Raw genomic sequence first — 16530 nt, 5'->3', positions numbered from 1 at the left:
CTGACCCTGGTCTATACTGAAGTGCTGCAACTGCACTGCTGTAGTGTTTTAAGTGTAGACCTGGCATAAGTTAGAGTAGCCCTGAGGTTGTTGCTGAAGTGCCCCCCCCCACTGTGTCAACTGAGGATGACTGGAGCAGTACAGGACTCTGGCCACGTCTTGCCCAACATACCCTCCGTGCTGCAGACTCAAAGAGGCATTGGGCTGGTTACACTGGCTCTGTGCTACTTGGGGACAGAGGTGCTGGAACTAGGGATGCTGGGTGCACTGCCGCGCGCCCTGGCTTGAAGTAGTAACAACAAATGCCCAACACATGGTTTCCATCATCAGCACCCCCACTATAAAAATTGTTGCAGCACCCCTGCTTGGGGACTCCCCATGCGCTACAGAAATCCTTAGTTGGCCATTTAGGTCAGAGCAGCACAAAGCAGACTTCACATAGACCAGGATCTGGCTCATGCTCCCTGGCCCAGGGACATTCTATCTAAAAGCAACACAAAACCTCAACAGCAGGGCAACAGTGAGAGGGAGAAGGGCACTGATATAGCAGAGGGGGAGGCTGCCTTTTGGAAGTGCAGTTTCCCCCCGGCTTGAAGTTGTTTGTCTCACATAATTCTTCTTTGTAAGTATATAAAAGTGTTATTATGTATAGCTGGGAGTGTCTTCCAATGGTGGGCTTGAATGAGAGGATACAGCTGGAAAACAATTCACTGTGACTTAGCTTCTATTCTGTTTCCACCCCTTTCTGGGTTCACTTCCCTTGAACAGTCCAGTGAACGAGTTTCCAGCCAGCCATGTTTGCTAAAGCTGCGAATTTGAAACAAATATTACAAAATGTTTGAGAAGAGTGAATTTACAATCTATAATATTCACCCCAGGAAGCTGATTCTAAGGCTTTGAACTCATCTAACCAGGGAATAAGAAACGTACCATGGTGGCTACTCCAGAAATCTGACTCGCCACCGGGTTACTGCAATTTCACGCTGGTTCCAGCAGAGTTACACTGGCATAGAACTGGAGTAGTAGAGAGGTGAAACAGGCCCTAGATGTTCAATAAAAACAGCCCAGATTTTAACTGTGGAATATTTGCAGCCAATTGCTCCAGAAGAGTTAGAGTACAGACCAAAACTTAGCCCAATTTATTTGGGGGTATTTATTTGGGGAATAATTTTGGATTCATACACGTACTTGAAAAAAATCACAGTCTATGGATAATTCATTAAAAGACAGGGAGGTAGAATCTTGCGGATGTATGGGAAGGGACAGAGATGTGCGTTTGCAGGAAACAGTGCACTAGATAGACATGCCTATCGGTGTAGCTTGCTTTAGTTGTATGAATTAATTCAATTTCCCCATTGATTAAGGAGTCATACTAATGACAGCAGAGACTTTGTACTCACGGGATATGTCTACTCTGCAATTAGATGCCCGTGGCTGGCCCCTGCCAGCTGGCTCGGGCTCGCAGGGCTCGGGCTAAGACCCTGTTTCATTGTGATGTAGGTGTTCAGGCTTGGGCTGGAGCTCAGGCTCTAGGACCCTGTGAGGTGGCAGACTGAACCCAAACATCTACACTGCAGTTAAACAGCCCTTAGCCCAAGCCCCCAAGCCTGCGTCAGCTGGCACGGACCAGCCACGGGTGTCTAACTGCAGTGTAGACATACCCATGGACCCAAATTCTCAGTTGCCCCACTCCTTGTGCAGTTGTTTGTAAAACCCTTCTAAATCAGAATAGTAGCATTTTGCACTGATATAAATGACAACATAGGGCGCAGAGCAATGGCACATCTGGTTGACAGACTTTCCTCTTAATTCTTTCTCTGAAATGGCAGGGAGTTTATCCCCTACAATCTATAGATCTCTGGAAGAGCCATAGCTCTGCTGAAGGCAAGAGGCATCTGCACACAACTCTCTTTTCTCTGCAATGACGACATCTCCTCCCCTACCCCTCTGCTGCTCTTTGATGGCAAAGATTCTCTGGGAGCCGTGCAAATCAGGGAATACAATATAGCATGAAATTCACGCCATTGCAAAAGAGCAGTGCAAGGTCTTTGCACCATTGCAGTGTTGCCAGCTTTCCTGATATTTGGTCTTCTCCTTAAAGCCCTAGTACCTGGGGTCAAGTGATTCTATAAGAATCTCAGCTTTCTTTTAAAATAAAAAGTAAATTTCTAGTCCTCATGGTTGAAAACTTGAAACAAGTCGACTTCAGAGGCTCAAAACCAGAAGGCAAATAAAAAGAAGCAAAAATGTATTATTTTTTAAAATCTCATGGGTTTTTGGGGACTGACTTCTGCTTTTTAAGAACACTTAAGCCTTCCAAATAGGCTGTGAGTCTTAACTGATGCAGCATCTTCTTGCTGGCCCTCTGCATGGATGTGAATTTCTTACATTTTGATTGCACAATCCTGTTAGCTTTATAAAGATATGTTGCAGTGCTTTGTTTACCCTGCAAGACAAATCGGTGATGCAGCATTGCTTACACATGCTGCTTCATTTCTTGGTGTTTCATTTACTTTTCATTAAGTATCTCAGTGAGTCTCAGCAATCTGTAATGTTGGTAGCTGGGCATCCCCACAGGTTTGTCTTGATTAGTAACAAAATGAAGCCAAATACAACTTTTAAAACAAATCAGGACTTCCCACCAATTTTTGGTGTTTCCACTGGGACAGAATGTGTCCTTATCTTAGTCAGCCCAGCAGTGGAATAAGGTCCCATCCCAAGTCACGTATGATCTATCCAGAGCCTGGCTCTGAAGGTACGTCTATACTGCACAGATCTTATGGTGGCATATAGAGGACATGCACTGCATGCCCCTAGAATGATTATAAATAGCAGTGTAGATGGTGAGGCATTGCTTAGACGAGTAAAGACATGTTTGAACCCTATGGGTTCAGCTCTCTCTCTCACAGCTCTCTCTCTCTTTCTCTCTCCATGCCCAAGCCCGTGCCTTCTCTATCTACACTTCTATTTTTGGCAGTGTAGTTTCCTGCTGCCTCCCTGCTGGCAGAGCCTTTCCCCATTGCAGGGAGCTGTCGGAGCCTTTCCTTTGCCGTAGATCAGAGCTCGCATGGGAATTTACACCATTCCAGCTCTAGTATACACATCTCTTCTTCAGAACCCTGCCTTGAGGCCAGTCCTGGGTGTCATTATTTGCCAGTGTCTATATTCACACTCTGACACACTTTTAACGCTCGTGGGCCCATCATAATTCTCCATCAAAAAAGAAGATCCAGCCAGCATTTCCCTTCCCTCTCCATGACTAGTCACACTCATGGATGCTCTCAAGTTCAATTTTCGACCCAGTCAAGAGAAACAATTATTGGAAGTGTCTTGAAAGCTTCCTTTCCTATTATTTTTGTGTCTTGTCACCTATTTTAATATGAAGTTAGTTGGTCTTATTAAAATCAACACTGCTCCTTTGACCTAGTTAGATATGCCTGTTCAGTATATAAATAAATAAGCCTGTTTTAATTAAATTACTTCCAAATTGTCAGTTGTACGTTGGATAGAAATCTGACCTTATTCAGTATCTAATTTAGTTGAGTTTCAAAGTCTCCATCGAAGATAAAACCAAGAATCGGTTTAAGCCACTTGGGTGCAGAAAAGAGGTTAGGGCCTCTGGAGTCACTGTAGATGTCACGACATCAGTGTAGGTGTAATCTGGTGACTAATATCCATTTTACATGGGTTGTGTCACACAGGTTAAGAGTCTGATATGGGTTAAGATTATGATTAAGAATGTGCAGGATGTCACAGTTCTACTGGATCTAGAGGGCAAAAAATATCAATATATAAATGTGAAATATAAAGAAAGGATGAATCTAAAATGTCTGCACAGTATAACTCAAGAGTTGGTGAAAGTGTGGTGGAAATATTTCGTTAGCTGCATTATTAATATTTGTTTTGTCTTTCAGGTTCAAGGTGAAGAACAAAAATCTTTCCTACACAAAGATTTTTGCTTTTCCCCTCCTTTTAATTTTATTTATAGTTTTGTATACAAGAATAGGGCCAGCAACAGAGCTACACCTATTTACATCAGCTGAGGATCTGGCCCATAAAGTGTTATGTACTATTGGGATATATGTTAGGCAGTGATCTAGAAAGTTACTTTCTATATAAGACATATAATGCAAAAGGGTTTCATAACAAGATTTTCCTCTTTTTCTCCATTGGAAGGCTTTTCTGAACAAGGCTGATTTGCTGTGGGACTTGGGGCCTGCTTTTCAGAGGCAGTAGGTAAGTACCCACAGTGCCCACTGTCCGCCATTTTGGTTGGTTTGGTGTCCACTCATTTCTTGAGATGTGTGGACATGCAAACCTGGGGAACATCTGGGTGAGGTATTGTAACTGCACTCACCAGGCAATCCTCTTGTTCTGTAGCAGTCCTTGGCCTCACATTGGTTGATACTAGCTCCCACACAGCACCTGCTGGGAACAGTCCTTGCAGAGCCCTGATTTTTGATCAAATGATCCCCTTTTCCTCTGAAGTTAATGACCCCTTCCTCTCTAAGATCAATGACCGGGTTCCCTGACTTATGAACATCTGACAAAAGCATAGCCCTAAGTGTGCAGTCTCTGCCACCAATTACACACATGCAAAGTGAAACAAAGTTTGAAGAGAGAGAGACAAAAATCTCTAAATAAAAATTAAACACGATAAAAGCAGAGTTGGGCTAGCACTGAGAGAACTGTGAGCAAGCGAGGCTCAGCTCTTGGTTACAAAGGAGTAGTTAAGCAACGGAAAAGCTAACACGTTTATAATTTCCTTGTCTCTCTTTACAGCTGCACAACTCCTGCGAGTGGCATCCCATTTTGGTGTGCTATGGGTGGAGCATGGGAGGGTTCTACCTCTTAGGTTTTTCTATTCTGACTAAATCAGTCTAAACACTCAGGGCCAGCTTGTGAACCCCTTCCTCACAAAGCAATTCCACTGATGACAATGTCACTCATGTGAGGAATGGCTTTACAATCTGTCCTTAAACCCCTACATTCTATGCCCCAATATTTAGGTGGGACCGGAAAAAAAGCACTTCAAACATTGATGGAAACAAATAAGGGGGAAGTCGTGTTTTAAATCCCAAGCGCTTTCTTCTAGTTTGTTTGCAAAATATTATGGTTCGTGCAGCAACCTTGTCATAGTAAAACTGAAAAATATGTTAGATCAAGTTTTTGCAGTGTGAAATTCTGGAAGATGTTCTGACGTTCCAAGGCAGGTGAATGGTTCAGGTGGAAATGTTAACCAGCTGCATTTGAACATGCTCAGCCGCACCTATCTATTGAGCTACCATCAATACAGTATTATTACTGGAATTCAATGGCTGAGCTAGCCTGTGATCCCTGACTCCTTAGCTCAGCTGAGGGAGCTGGGTCACAATCTGGCTTACAGTGTTATTTTCAATAGGTTACTGTGTGTAGTTTGATGAGTGGGTTCTTTGGGCTGGGCTGGGGAAGAGAAAACTGCACAGATCACATTGCCTCTAAGGGCCACTCTAGAATAGAGTTGTCTCTAACACGGTTGAAATATCTGTGGGCAATGACCGATACAAGTTTGACGCTGTCAGACTCAGATGCCCATGTCACCAAAACACTCCCGCCTCATTTCTAATACTAACAAACACTGGCACTCTACAATTCTTGGTTAGTCAAATCTACTGCATTCCAGGATGATGCAGAACTTGGTTAAGTTTTCTAATATACCCAAGGAAGGCACAAAGATGGGAAACATTTTACAAGCAAGCAAATTTAAAAAAGCTCTAAGAAACATAATACAGTGTTTATTATTAGTATTTATAAATCGTATTACAGTAGTATGTAGATGCCTCAACCCTGATCAGAGCACCACGGTGCAAGGTGCTGTACAAAGACAGAGAGAGAGATGATCTCTGCTTTAAGGAGCTTACAGTGCAAATATATGAGATGGACGAAGAGTGGGAAAGGCAGTATTATCTACTTTTTATAGATGGGGAGCTGGGGCACAGAGAGATTAAGTATGACTTATCCACAGTTACATTGGAAGTCAGCGGCAGAGCCAGGAAATGAATCCAGATATCTTGAGTTCTAGGCCAGCACCTTAACTGCTAGATGATCCTAAGCACAAAATATGCATTTCCTGGTTTAAATGTCTTATTTCTTGTTAAAGGACAGAAGAAACAACAAATATAAAGTCTCCGTGAGTGAGAGAGAGAGAACGGTGATTCACTAATACTCTGCACCTGAAGTGAAACACAAAAGATCAACAGTCTCGCAGCTGCCGTTGCAAACAGGTAGCAATTTCTCTTCGTTGGAAGGTGCAGCTCACAGAAAACAGAATGACCACATCCCCTTTTAGACACATAGCTATACATACCGCTGTAGAAATATCCTGACATTAAAGGCTCATGATATCTTATGATCTCCAGTTGCTGGAAACAAAAGCCTCATCCCATTGGGAAGGGAGGATTCCTAGATTTCTAAAGACTGAAATCTCCTTACTCTAGCTCTGAGAGGTGTGAAGTACCAGATGGAAAGGCCCACATTTTTTTAAAGTGGCCATTAGTTTTGGGTGCCCAATTTTAAACACAGCCCGTTGAGCGCCTGCAGAAGCCATGTCTAAACAGGAGGCCCAAGCTGTCTCAAACTGGACACCCAGAAACCACAGCACCCCAGTTAGTGAAGGAAAGAAGGAATAACTTCTATGGTACATTGTATATTTTGAAAGAAAAAGCAGCAGCTGTTTGAGGCTGCTCAGACGATGGGCTGCTATAATCAGTCCTGGCAAATATATGTAGGCAGAGTACAGGTGCCAGATGTGGTGTATATATAATTGTTTGTACAGGTATTACAAGATTATAATACAGCAGCAGTGCCTATTTTAATGGGAAATGGGCACACGGATCGCTTTAGGCAGCTTTCAGGCATATTATAATATGCTCTTTTTTTTTAACCTTACAAGGCACAATTCAATATGGATGAGAAAGTGGATTCCAATTCTTCAGTCAGTTGGCCTCACATATGGAGTTTCAATGGCACATACAAGTATCCATACCCAGACCATAACATTTCCTATGTGGACTTCTACCTTCATCAGCCACCAGTGGCAGCCATCTTCATCATCTCCTACCTCCTCATCTTCCTCCTGTGTATGCTTGGCAATGGAGTGGTTTGCTTCATTGTTCTGAGGAGCAAGCACATGCGCACAGTCACAAACCTCTTCATCTTGAATCTGGCTGTCAGTGACTTACTAGTGGGGATATTCTGCATGCCCACCACTCTCCTGGATAACATCATAGCAGGTAGGTGAACCCCAACCCCACAATGATGAAAAGTCAGCATAGCTAGCTCTTCACCACCACAGCTAAGGCGCATCTGTTTTCTCAGGGTACCTCAGGCATTCCTAGAAGGCCAGTACACCATTCCAGTGCACCAAGTGTACAACGGCAAAGCTTTGTTGACTTCAGTTGACAAAAATCTGGTGTAAACGAGAGCAGAACCAGGAACAGAATAGGAAATAGCCTGGCAACTGTGCGTGATCAGTTGGCAAATGTTGACTTTTTATATTGACTATATTTATATGCTAGATTTTTCATGTGGTTAATTTAATATATATATTTTTCATTTAAATAGGTATGGTCATCCCTGAACCGAGCTTGTTTTGATGTCAGACATTGGACACAATTACACAATGTGATGAGCATTAGTGGTAATAACTTTATACATTTCCTCCCCACATATTTTTTGACAGGTGTCCACACCCAGTGCTGTGATATAAGCCTGTGTTAAACTGCTCACCTTTCTTCCCCTCAGCCCCCTTTTTGTCACATAAGTTGTCTGTATGGATTTCAAAGTCCCAGCTACCCTTTCTGAGGCCCATCAGTATCATTTTTGGACAGGTGTGCATTTATGGTGCCACTCAGCTCTTTTGAGAAAACCGTATTTTTTAAAAAAATCTATTCTTATGAGACTGACTAAAAACAAACATAAATTTCATGCCCTTTCCTTACCTTTTAGGAAAATGTGCTTTTATGCAGTTAGCATAAATCTGAATATATTCAATTAAATCATTGTATACAACTACTAGTAGAATTCTAAATCAATTACATAAATGCAGAAAGGCTTGATGACAGAGGAATAAATGGGAAATCATATATGTTTCATGCATTTTACCTCTTTTCAGATGAAATTATTCTGGTATGCCACTAATAAAATTCTGTATAAATCAAATTAAATAAATGCACAGAAGCTGCGGAAGAGTTTTGGGAAAAAACACTCCTCATTTGCTGAGCCAATCAAAAAGCATTTTTAACCATCTTTAATGGAATTATACATCAGAGCACGTTCAAATGTACCACATTTTCCTGAGTCAGCGGGAGGTTCTCTTTAACCCTATGGCTTTTTATGGGATTATACATAGTAGCATATTAAAAAGCAAGTTAAAACTTAAATACCAAAATCAGAAGACGCACACATCTATATTTATTTATCAAACTTTTAAATAAAACCTATATACCATCTACTAGTTAACCATATATGTTTTTTAATTTTCAACCAGGAATAAAGTTTCCTCTTTCTAATTAAATCCCTCGAATAGCTGTCTTTAAAATCTGGTAGAACCTGTCTTTCAAAACTGGTAGAGAACCCCTAGAGGTATCACAGATTTAATCTCTATTCATAGTCCAAAGTAATACCTTTCTTATCTTTTTACATTTATTAGAAATTAGTACCTATTGGGTTAAACTGCAGAAGAGGCCGTTTAATTTTAGTACATTTTTACCTAATTAATTGCATAGGATATAAAATAGTCTATGGAAGCAGTTTATAAGTATGTATTTCTCACCTGTCATGGAAATTTATCATTTGTGAATTACGAAGAATGTATTAGTTTCAAGGACACAGCATAAAGAACCCTTGCTTCCGGAGTTGTGTTAGATTAAAACAAGCATACAAACAAACCAAAAACCCCAATATTTTTGACCAGAAGCTATTAACAAAAGAGCCTGTCTAGCACTTGTGTACCTATCAGAGGAATGTTCATCTAGATTTCTGTATCAAATTTTAAAAATCTATTTAATTTCAAATTATTTCAACAGATATAATGGTATGCATAGTACGTGAGTAGTGCAACATAATGGCACTCAAACCACATGGGATATAGAGACACAGCTTTGAATTTGTCCGGTTAAGACCATAGCCCATTATATGGGTTGTATTACTTCTAAGACATTGAATAATAGGTGTTTTGGTTTTTAAAGATAAAACAAGACTTTGTGTTCCAAGTATCCTTTATTTTATGTTTCTTCTAAGCTCCCACATGCATTTTGTATCTCAGAGCCTGCCGTCAATATTTGAAGAATGACTACATAGACTTTGGTTTTGTTGTTACTGATTTTTAGTTTTCTGAATGTATAAAATAAAAGGCATCTTTATCTTGTTTTTGGCCTAATCTTAGCCCATACACTAGTGTACAATGTTAAAATAGTAGAGGAATTTTTACCCTGATTACTGAGCTAACACCAACTTTGCTGCTATCGTTAAATGGAGATTTAAACTATAATACCCACCAAAAGGAGCACATCTCTACAGTTATCTAACATATCTAAATAATGTTTTCCACACATTCCCTCTTACATGCTTATTTAAAACTAATAAAGAGTCCCTAATGGTATTACAAGCCCTGAGCCCCCCACGACTCATAAATATTATGTATTTATTCACGTAACTTTGAATTTTGAATATTTCTCCCACGACTCATAAATGTTATGTATTTATTCACGTAACTTTGAATTATTGGAAATTAGCTCCTTTGGCTCAAACTATGCAAGAGGTCTGTTAATTTTGCATAGCATTCAAAAAACAAGAGAAAACAAACAAACAAAACCTCTTGCAGGCAGTTTACAATGCTGCATTTCTTTCTTATATTGGATGTAAGTTAAGCAAGTTTAATTTCTACGAGAATACAAACCCTTCATTCACAGAGGTATCTGATAGTAAAAAAGAGCCAGAAAAAAAGCAACGATCCATAATTTTGTAATGGTTTGAAGCACAGAGATAAAAATGTTATTTGTTGTTCATTAGATCTCTGATGAAACATCAAAATGTTTATCAGAAGGAACGGAGAGGCTGGAACACAATGAACATCTCTTTTACCATCCTATTACCATCAGATATCGCAAAAAGAAGGGTAGGGAAGTGAAGAATGGGAGTTTGTGTGGATGACAGCTGTTGCAATTTTTCTCTCTGTACTTCAAACAGATAGAAAAGTATAGCCTGTGAAAAAAATTTCATGCTCTTTTTTTACTATAATACATCTTTGTAAATGATAGAATATCAGCGTTGGAAGGGACCTCAGGAGGTCATCTAGTCCAACCCCCTGCTCAAAGCAGGACCAATTCCCAACTGAATCATCCCAGCCATGGCTTTGTCAAGCCTGACCTTAAAAACCTCTAAGGATGGGGATTCCACCACCTCCCTAGGTAACCCATTCCAGTGCTTCAACATCCTCCTACTGAAATAGTTTTTCCTAATATCTAACCTAAACCTCCCCCACTGCAACTTGAGACCATTGCTCCTTGTTCTGTCATCTTCTACCACTGAGAACAGTCTAGATCCATCCTCTTTGGAACCCCCTTTCAGGTAGCTAAAAGCAGCTATCAAATCCCCCCTCTTCTCTTCTGCAGACTATCAATCCCAGTTCCCTCAGCCTCTCCTCATGAGTCATGTGCTCCAGCCCCCTAATCATTTTTGTTGCCCTCCGCTGGACTCTTTCCAATTTTTCCACATCATTCTTGTACTGTGGGGCCCAAAACTGGACACAGTACTCCAGATGAGGCCTCACCAATGTCAAATAGAGGGGAATGATCACGTCCCTCAATCTGCTGGCAGTGCCCCTACTTATACAGCCCAAAATGCCGTTAGCCTTCTTGGCAACAAGGGCACACTGTCAACTCATATCTAGCTTCTCGTCCACTGTAACCCCTAGGTCCTTTTCTGCAGAATTGCCGCTTAGCCAGTCGGTCCCCAGCCTGTAGCAGTGCATGGGATTCTTCCGTCCTAAGTGCAGGACTCGGCACTTGTCCTTGTTGAACCTCATCAGATTTCTTTTGAAATGAGGGGGTTGTACGCTGAATCCTGGAAATAAAACTTCCTTCTCAATTCACAAATGATGAATGTTTAATCCAGGTGTGACAGTCATGGAGCTGCTATATATTAGGCTATGAATCATATTTAATAATTATATGACTATTGTAAGTGACCTGGCCAGTGAGGTAAACTTGCTGAATAATTATGAAAATTTGGAAAATCCATGCAATATAATCTCATCACTTCCCATTTAGTCTTCTGACCATTTGCATTTATTTATTTAGATTTGCACTAGTTGCATAAAAGCATATTTTCCTAAAAAAAAAAAAAGGATATTTTTATTATTTATTTATTTTAAAGATTCAGAAGGATACATTAAATAAATATAAAAACCTCTTTGTTTTCCAAAATGGTCAAATGGCAGTGAAAATGCACACAGGTCCAGAAACGATACTGAGGCACTTTCGAAATTTAGGAAAGGGCTGGAAGGCCCTTTAGAGCCATGCAGCCAGCTCACTGGATAAAAAGCGGGTGGGAAAGGGGAGGGACATGCTGTCTAAAATGAGCTTTTGATTGGTGCATTATTGCAGTGTGGGACATGGACACTTGCCAACAAATACATTGTGATGAAAGGTATAGAGTTATTACGATGACTATTTGCAATCAGTGTTGGGAACTACACGTGTTCAGAGTGGTGAAGGAGGCAGTCTATGTTAGATGTACAGTCACACTCCATTAGCCCTACTCACACTCAGACATTTGTAAGGAGGCTTGAAATAGTCTTTTCTGGTTTCCACCAGCAAGTGTCATTTAAAATAAGACATGGTCGTCTTCAACACACATCTTCCTAAAGCTTGTCCTTACTGCTTTTCTTGCTCCATTCCTCCTTTCGACCCCTTGGCACGTGCGTTTCCCCAGATTAGATGCCATTACTCTCAGTTAGATTCAGTAGACTCTGTTGGTCAAATTCAGAGAGGACGTGTAAAGGGTAGTGTGTAAGTTGGTAACCAGGAATGAGTTTAAGTGATTAACCAATTCTAATGAGCCTAAGTTGATACATACTGTGGGGGGCTAGGACAAGGTGAAAGTTATACCTCTGTAAGGTAAGGTCCCTGTTTTATATGGAAGCATGTGAGACCATTGCAGCTATAGTGTCTATCTTCCTTTCCTCTCAAATGATGCTGCTCTAACCGGTGCTCAAGCGAATGCTTCAGATGCATGTGTGCTGCTATCAGGGTCATCAGAACATCTCTGACCCCTTTTATTACCTTGTAGTGGGTCACTGTGGACCATCATTCACCTGCACGTGGACAGCATTATGTCTTGGGGGAGCACTTCAGCTCTGGGACTGTTCTGGGAAGGATGCTCCTTGGCTGAGCCTTCAGCGTTGTAGTGAAAAGGAGGCAATTTACCTTTCTAAGGTTATTTCAATTTCAGGCTGGCCCTTTGGGAGCATGATCTGCAAAATGAGTGGGATGGTCCAGGGAATCTCTGTCTCAGCCTCTGTTTTCACTTTGGTTGCAATTGCAGTTGACAGGTAAGATGATGTAAAGCTCTGAAACCAATATTCATTAAACCCCCCCCCACACACAAATATATTGCTCATCATCCCGGGATCCCCAGTATTTTTACAATTACCAATTCATCCTCATTACATCCTGATGAGATGGGGTGTATTGTGCCCATTTTAAGGATGGGCAGAATGAGGCACAGCTAGGTTAAAGTGTGGCCATCATCATTTTTCCCCACTTAATTTCCATAAAGATGGTAGAGGAGCAGGCACCGCAGGGGAACCCCCTTAGTGTGGCTTCAGCTCTCCCGCCTGCTGCTTGCAGAGCTGAGAACGGGTCCATATGCTGAGCCTCAGGCCCTCTGATCTGCTGTTGAGAGAAGAGAAGCCTGTGAGTCCCCATCCCCCATCAGAGCAAGGAATTCACCCATCCCGGTCTGGGGAGAGTGCCCCGGCGGAGACTGGCAGATCCTGTGTCTGCTACTCTCCCTTCAGGTGGCAGATCAAAGAGCTGCTGGGACCAGAAGGGCCCCTCCCAGGTCTGTAGCAGCCACAGGAGGGGTGACAATTCCATGCTCAGGGTCACAGGACTTAGCCCATTGGGCCACTCTAAAGAGCTCCTCCTCCCTCCCAGCCTGTCCATCTTTTATGAAGGATGTGTCTCTTCTCCCATCCCGCAGCCAGGCTGCGCTGGGTCCCTCCTGGGGGTAAGGGAGGATGTTATAAATGCTCCATCCCAGCCTCTACTTCTGCCTCTTCAATGCTGTGGGGAGGGTGCTTCTCCCTTGTTCCCCTCCCAGAATACCACTGGGGGCAGATAGCCAGTTGCTCCGCCTCAGTCCCCTGCTGCCTCTCTCCTCTCATTTTGGGAGCAGGGGTACGTCTCTCCCTTCCTGCCCCAGATTCCTGGCCGCTTCCTTCTCCCTTCGACTCCACCCTTGCCCTTCTTTGAAGCAGCTGCAGTCTCTTCAGGCAGCTTCTGCTGGCCTCACCCCTGTGGTGATGTCGGAGTCTGCCTAAGCACGAGTTTGGATTCGGTCGAGGATGTTCAAAATTAGCATAAAATAAATGTTTTTTCAGTGAAAGATTGGCCATTTGCTGAGTCTGACCCTTTCTTAATGGCAAGCGATGTCAGTGAGTAGGACCACATTTGATGTGACTGTCCGGTGCCGTACAACAGAGACGACGCAGAGCTGTGTATACAGTGTTGCATCTGGGGGCCTGGCCCAATGATCTGTCCAATAGATCAAACCCCCCAGGCTGTGCACCTCCTTCCTAAGATGTGCAGCATGGTAGAAAATTCCTTGTTCTGCGAGTACTGTAGGCCCAGCGAGAGAGGCTGTTTTGCAGTGGAAGTAAAATGTTTATGAATCAGCCATTCCAAAACTGTGGTCCATGTGCTACCAATGCTTACTTCGCTGGTGGCCGGCAGAACTGATTGGTCACATGGTGCTGGCTCCTCCTCCTTATGTCCAGCTGCTAAGTGACATTGAGACAGCTAAAACTACATGAAATACTTTCCTAATGCCACCTTTCCACATCAGCAGCTATTGCCATTGCCACAGGGATGTTATTCAATTGTCATTGGGCAGGGAGGTGGCCCAGCCAATCGTGAATGGGAAGGGAACTGTCTGAAGCAATTTCTCTACTGACATATGGACCACATTGTCAAGTTTGAGGACTCCCTGTTACAAATCATGGGCCAGTGACATCAGTAAATTGATTTACACCAGCTGAGGCCCTCACTGCACATACGTATTTCTTATGTTTAAAATAAATGACTGAACTGGGTTTTATTGACATTGGTTATGTGGCTTTTAGATCTATTCTCTGGCATTCTGTTCACTGCAGGTTCCGATGCATTGTTTACCCGTTTAAGCAGAAGCTCACCACATCAACTGCGGTTGTCATTCTAGCAGTCATCTGGGTTCTGGCTATCGCCATCATGTGTCCATCTGCAGTCATGTTGCAGGTACAAGAGGAAAAGTATTTCAGGGTGATCCTTGGCTATAGCAATCAAACCAGCCCTATCTACTGGTGCCGGGAGGACTGGCCCAATCAGGAAATGAGAAAGATCTATACAACGGTGCTGTTTACCAACATCTACCTGGCCCCCCTTTCACTCATCGTCATTATGTATGCCAGGATAGGGATCGCGCTCTTCAACAAAGCGGCACCTGTAGGGGGAAAACAGAGCCAGGAGCAGCGCCACTCCGTGTCCAAGAAGAAGCAGAAGGTGATCAAAATGCTCATCACTGTGGCTTTACTTTTCATCCTGTCCTGGCTCCCCTTGTGGACTCTGATGATGCTCTCAGACTATGCCAATCTGACGGAGGTCCAGCTGCAGATCATCAACATTTACATCTACCCCTTCGCTCACTGGCTGGCCTTTTTCAACAGCAGCGTCAACCCAATCATCTATGGCTTCTTCAACGAGAACTTTCGCCGAGGCTTCCAGGCAGCCTTTAAGCTTCAGCTCTGCTCCGGGGAAATGATGCGCAGGGAGTTCTACTCCCAGCGGGGCCAAAGCAATGCCATATTACCGGCAACCACCCACCAGCTGCTGGAGGACCAACCTTCTCAAAACGCCAAGGACGAGGAGAAACCAATTCAGAGAGGGAACTGGATGAACAACAACCAGCAGGACTTGATGATGGAAGACCTAGAAAAGGCAACCAACGACTATGGAGTAAAATGAAATTTGCCATGAACTGGTTTATTCCAACTTCCCATGGCAGAGTCTGATGTGGTGTGAGGTTCACATGATTTAAGCCAGGGGTCGGCAACCTACAGCACGCGAGCCGATTGTGAGCGGCACGTAGCTCCCTGCCCTGGTCCCGGCCCCCAGCCCCACTCAGCCCCCCCTGCCCCACCGCTCTCCCCTGCGGGGGCAGGAGGCAGAAGCTTGGTTCTGCGGCAGCCAAGCTTCCCCCTTGCCCCGCTTCTTCCCCCAGCCTGGTGCTTTCCTGCCCCTTCTCCTCTCCCTCCCTGCGCCAACCAGCTGATGGCCCTTGCGAGGGGGAGGGGGGAAGAGCGGCAGCCTGCAGGTAGCACTGTACAGGGAGCAGAGAGAGGTAGGGACGGGGCCTTGGGGAAGGGGGTGGAACAGGGCACATCCCTTCCAGCCCCCTGCCATGAGCCGCTCAGGGCAGGAGGCTAGGAGCACCCCCACAAGCCGAGCACCCCAGCCCTCTGCCCTGACCCCCACACACACTCAGCCTCCTGCCCTGCAGCCCCCATACCCCCAGCCCTCTGCCCTGAACCCCCCCTACCCCCAGCCCTCTGCCCTGACCCCCCCCACACTCAGCCTCCTGCCCTGCAGCCCCCATACCCCCAGCCCTCTGCCCTGAACCCCCCCTACCCCCAGCCCTCTGCCCTGACCCCCCCCACACTCAGCCTCCTGCCCTGCAGCCCCCATACCCCCAGCCCTCTGCCCTGAACCCCCCCTACCCCCAGCCCTCTGCCCTGACCCCCACATACACACTCAGCCTCCTGCCCTGCAGCCCCATACCCCCAGCCCTCTGCCCTGACCCTTGAAACCACCCCACAGCCTTCTGCCTTGCACCCCCCACACACACACCCAGCCCTCTGCCCTGATCCCAGAACCCCACCCCAGCCTTCTGCCCTGAACCCCCTCCCCCAGCCCTCTGCCCTCACCCCTGAACACCCCCCCCCAGGTCTGGGGTCCCAGCCGCAGGCCCTGCTCAGTCCGCTGCCGGCCTACGTGAACAGAACCCCAAGCTGGCAGCGAGCTGAGTAGGCTGGCAGCGTAAGATCAGCATTTTAATTTAATTTTAAATGATGCTCCTTAAACATTTTGAAAACCTTGTTTACTTTACATACAATAGTTTATAATATCCACTACATGCATCTAACGAAGTGGGTATTCACCCACGAAAACTTATGCTCCGAAACGTCTGTTAGTCTATAAGGTGCCACAAGACTCTTTGCTGCTTTTACAGATG

The 16530-nt window shown here is 44.2% G+C and overlaps 1 protein-coding gene across 2 annotated transcripts in view; it reads left to right on the top strand.

Moving 5' to 3' along the window:
- The window catches only part of NPFFR2 (neuropeptide FF receptor 2), a 41282-nt gene extending 25849 nt beyond the window's left edge, over nucleotides 1–15433 (top strand). Inside the window, exons 2-6 of one of the 2 annotated variants that reach the window (XM_045019762.1) lie at nucleotides 4177–4236; nucleotides 6140–6263; nucleotides 6932–7271; nucleotides 12493–12592; nucleotides 14417–15433. In XM_045019762.1, coding sequence (XP_044875697.1) covers nucleotides 6944–7271; nucleotides 12493–12592; nucleotides 14417–15263 — 1275 coding nt within the window. In that variant the 5' untranslated portion in view covers nucleotides 4177–4236; nucleotides 6140–6263; nucleotides 6932–6943 and the 3' untranslated portion in view covers nucleotides 15264–15433. Of the gene's footprint in view, nucleotides 1–4176; nucleotides 4237–6110; nucleotides 6264–6931; nucleotides 7272–12492; nucleotides 12593–14416 lie in introns of those variants that run through there. The other variant, XM_045019763.1, reaches the window with a different exon arrangement.
- Nucleotides 15434–16530: the final 1097 nt, after the last annotated feature.

The sequence above is a fragment of the Mauremys mutica genome, chromosome 5, assembly GCF_020497125.1.
Source record: "Mauremys mutica isolate MM-2020 ecotype Southern chromosome 5, ASM2049712v1, whole genome shotgun sequence".
Lineage (NCBI taxonomy): Eukaryota > Metazoa > Chordata > Testudines > Geoemydidae > Mauremys > Mauremys mutica.
The sequence above is the reverse complement of the archived record's forward strand: the minus strand, read 5'-3'. Positions and strand labels throughout refer to the sequence as shown.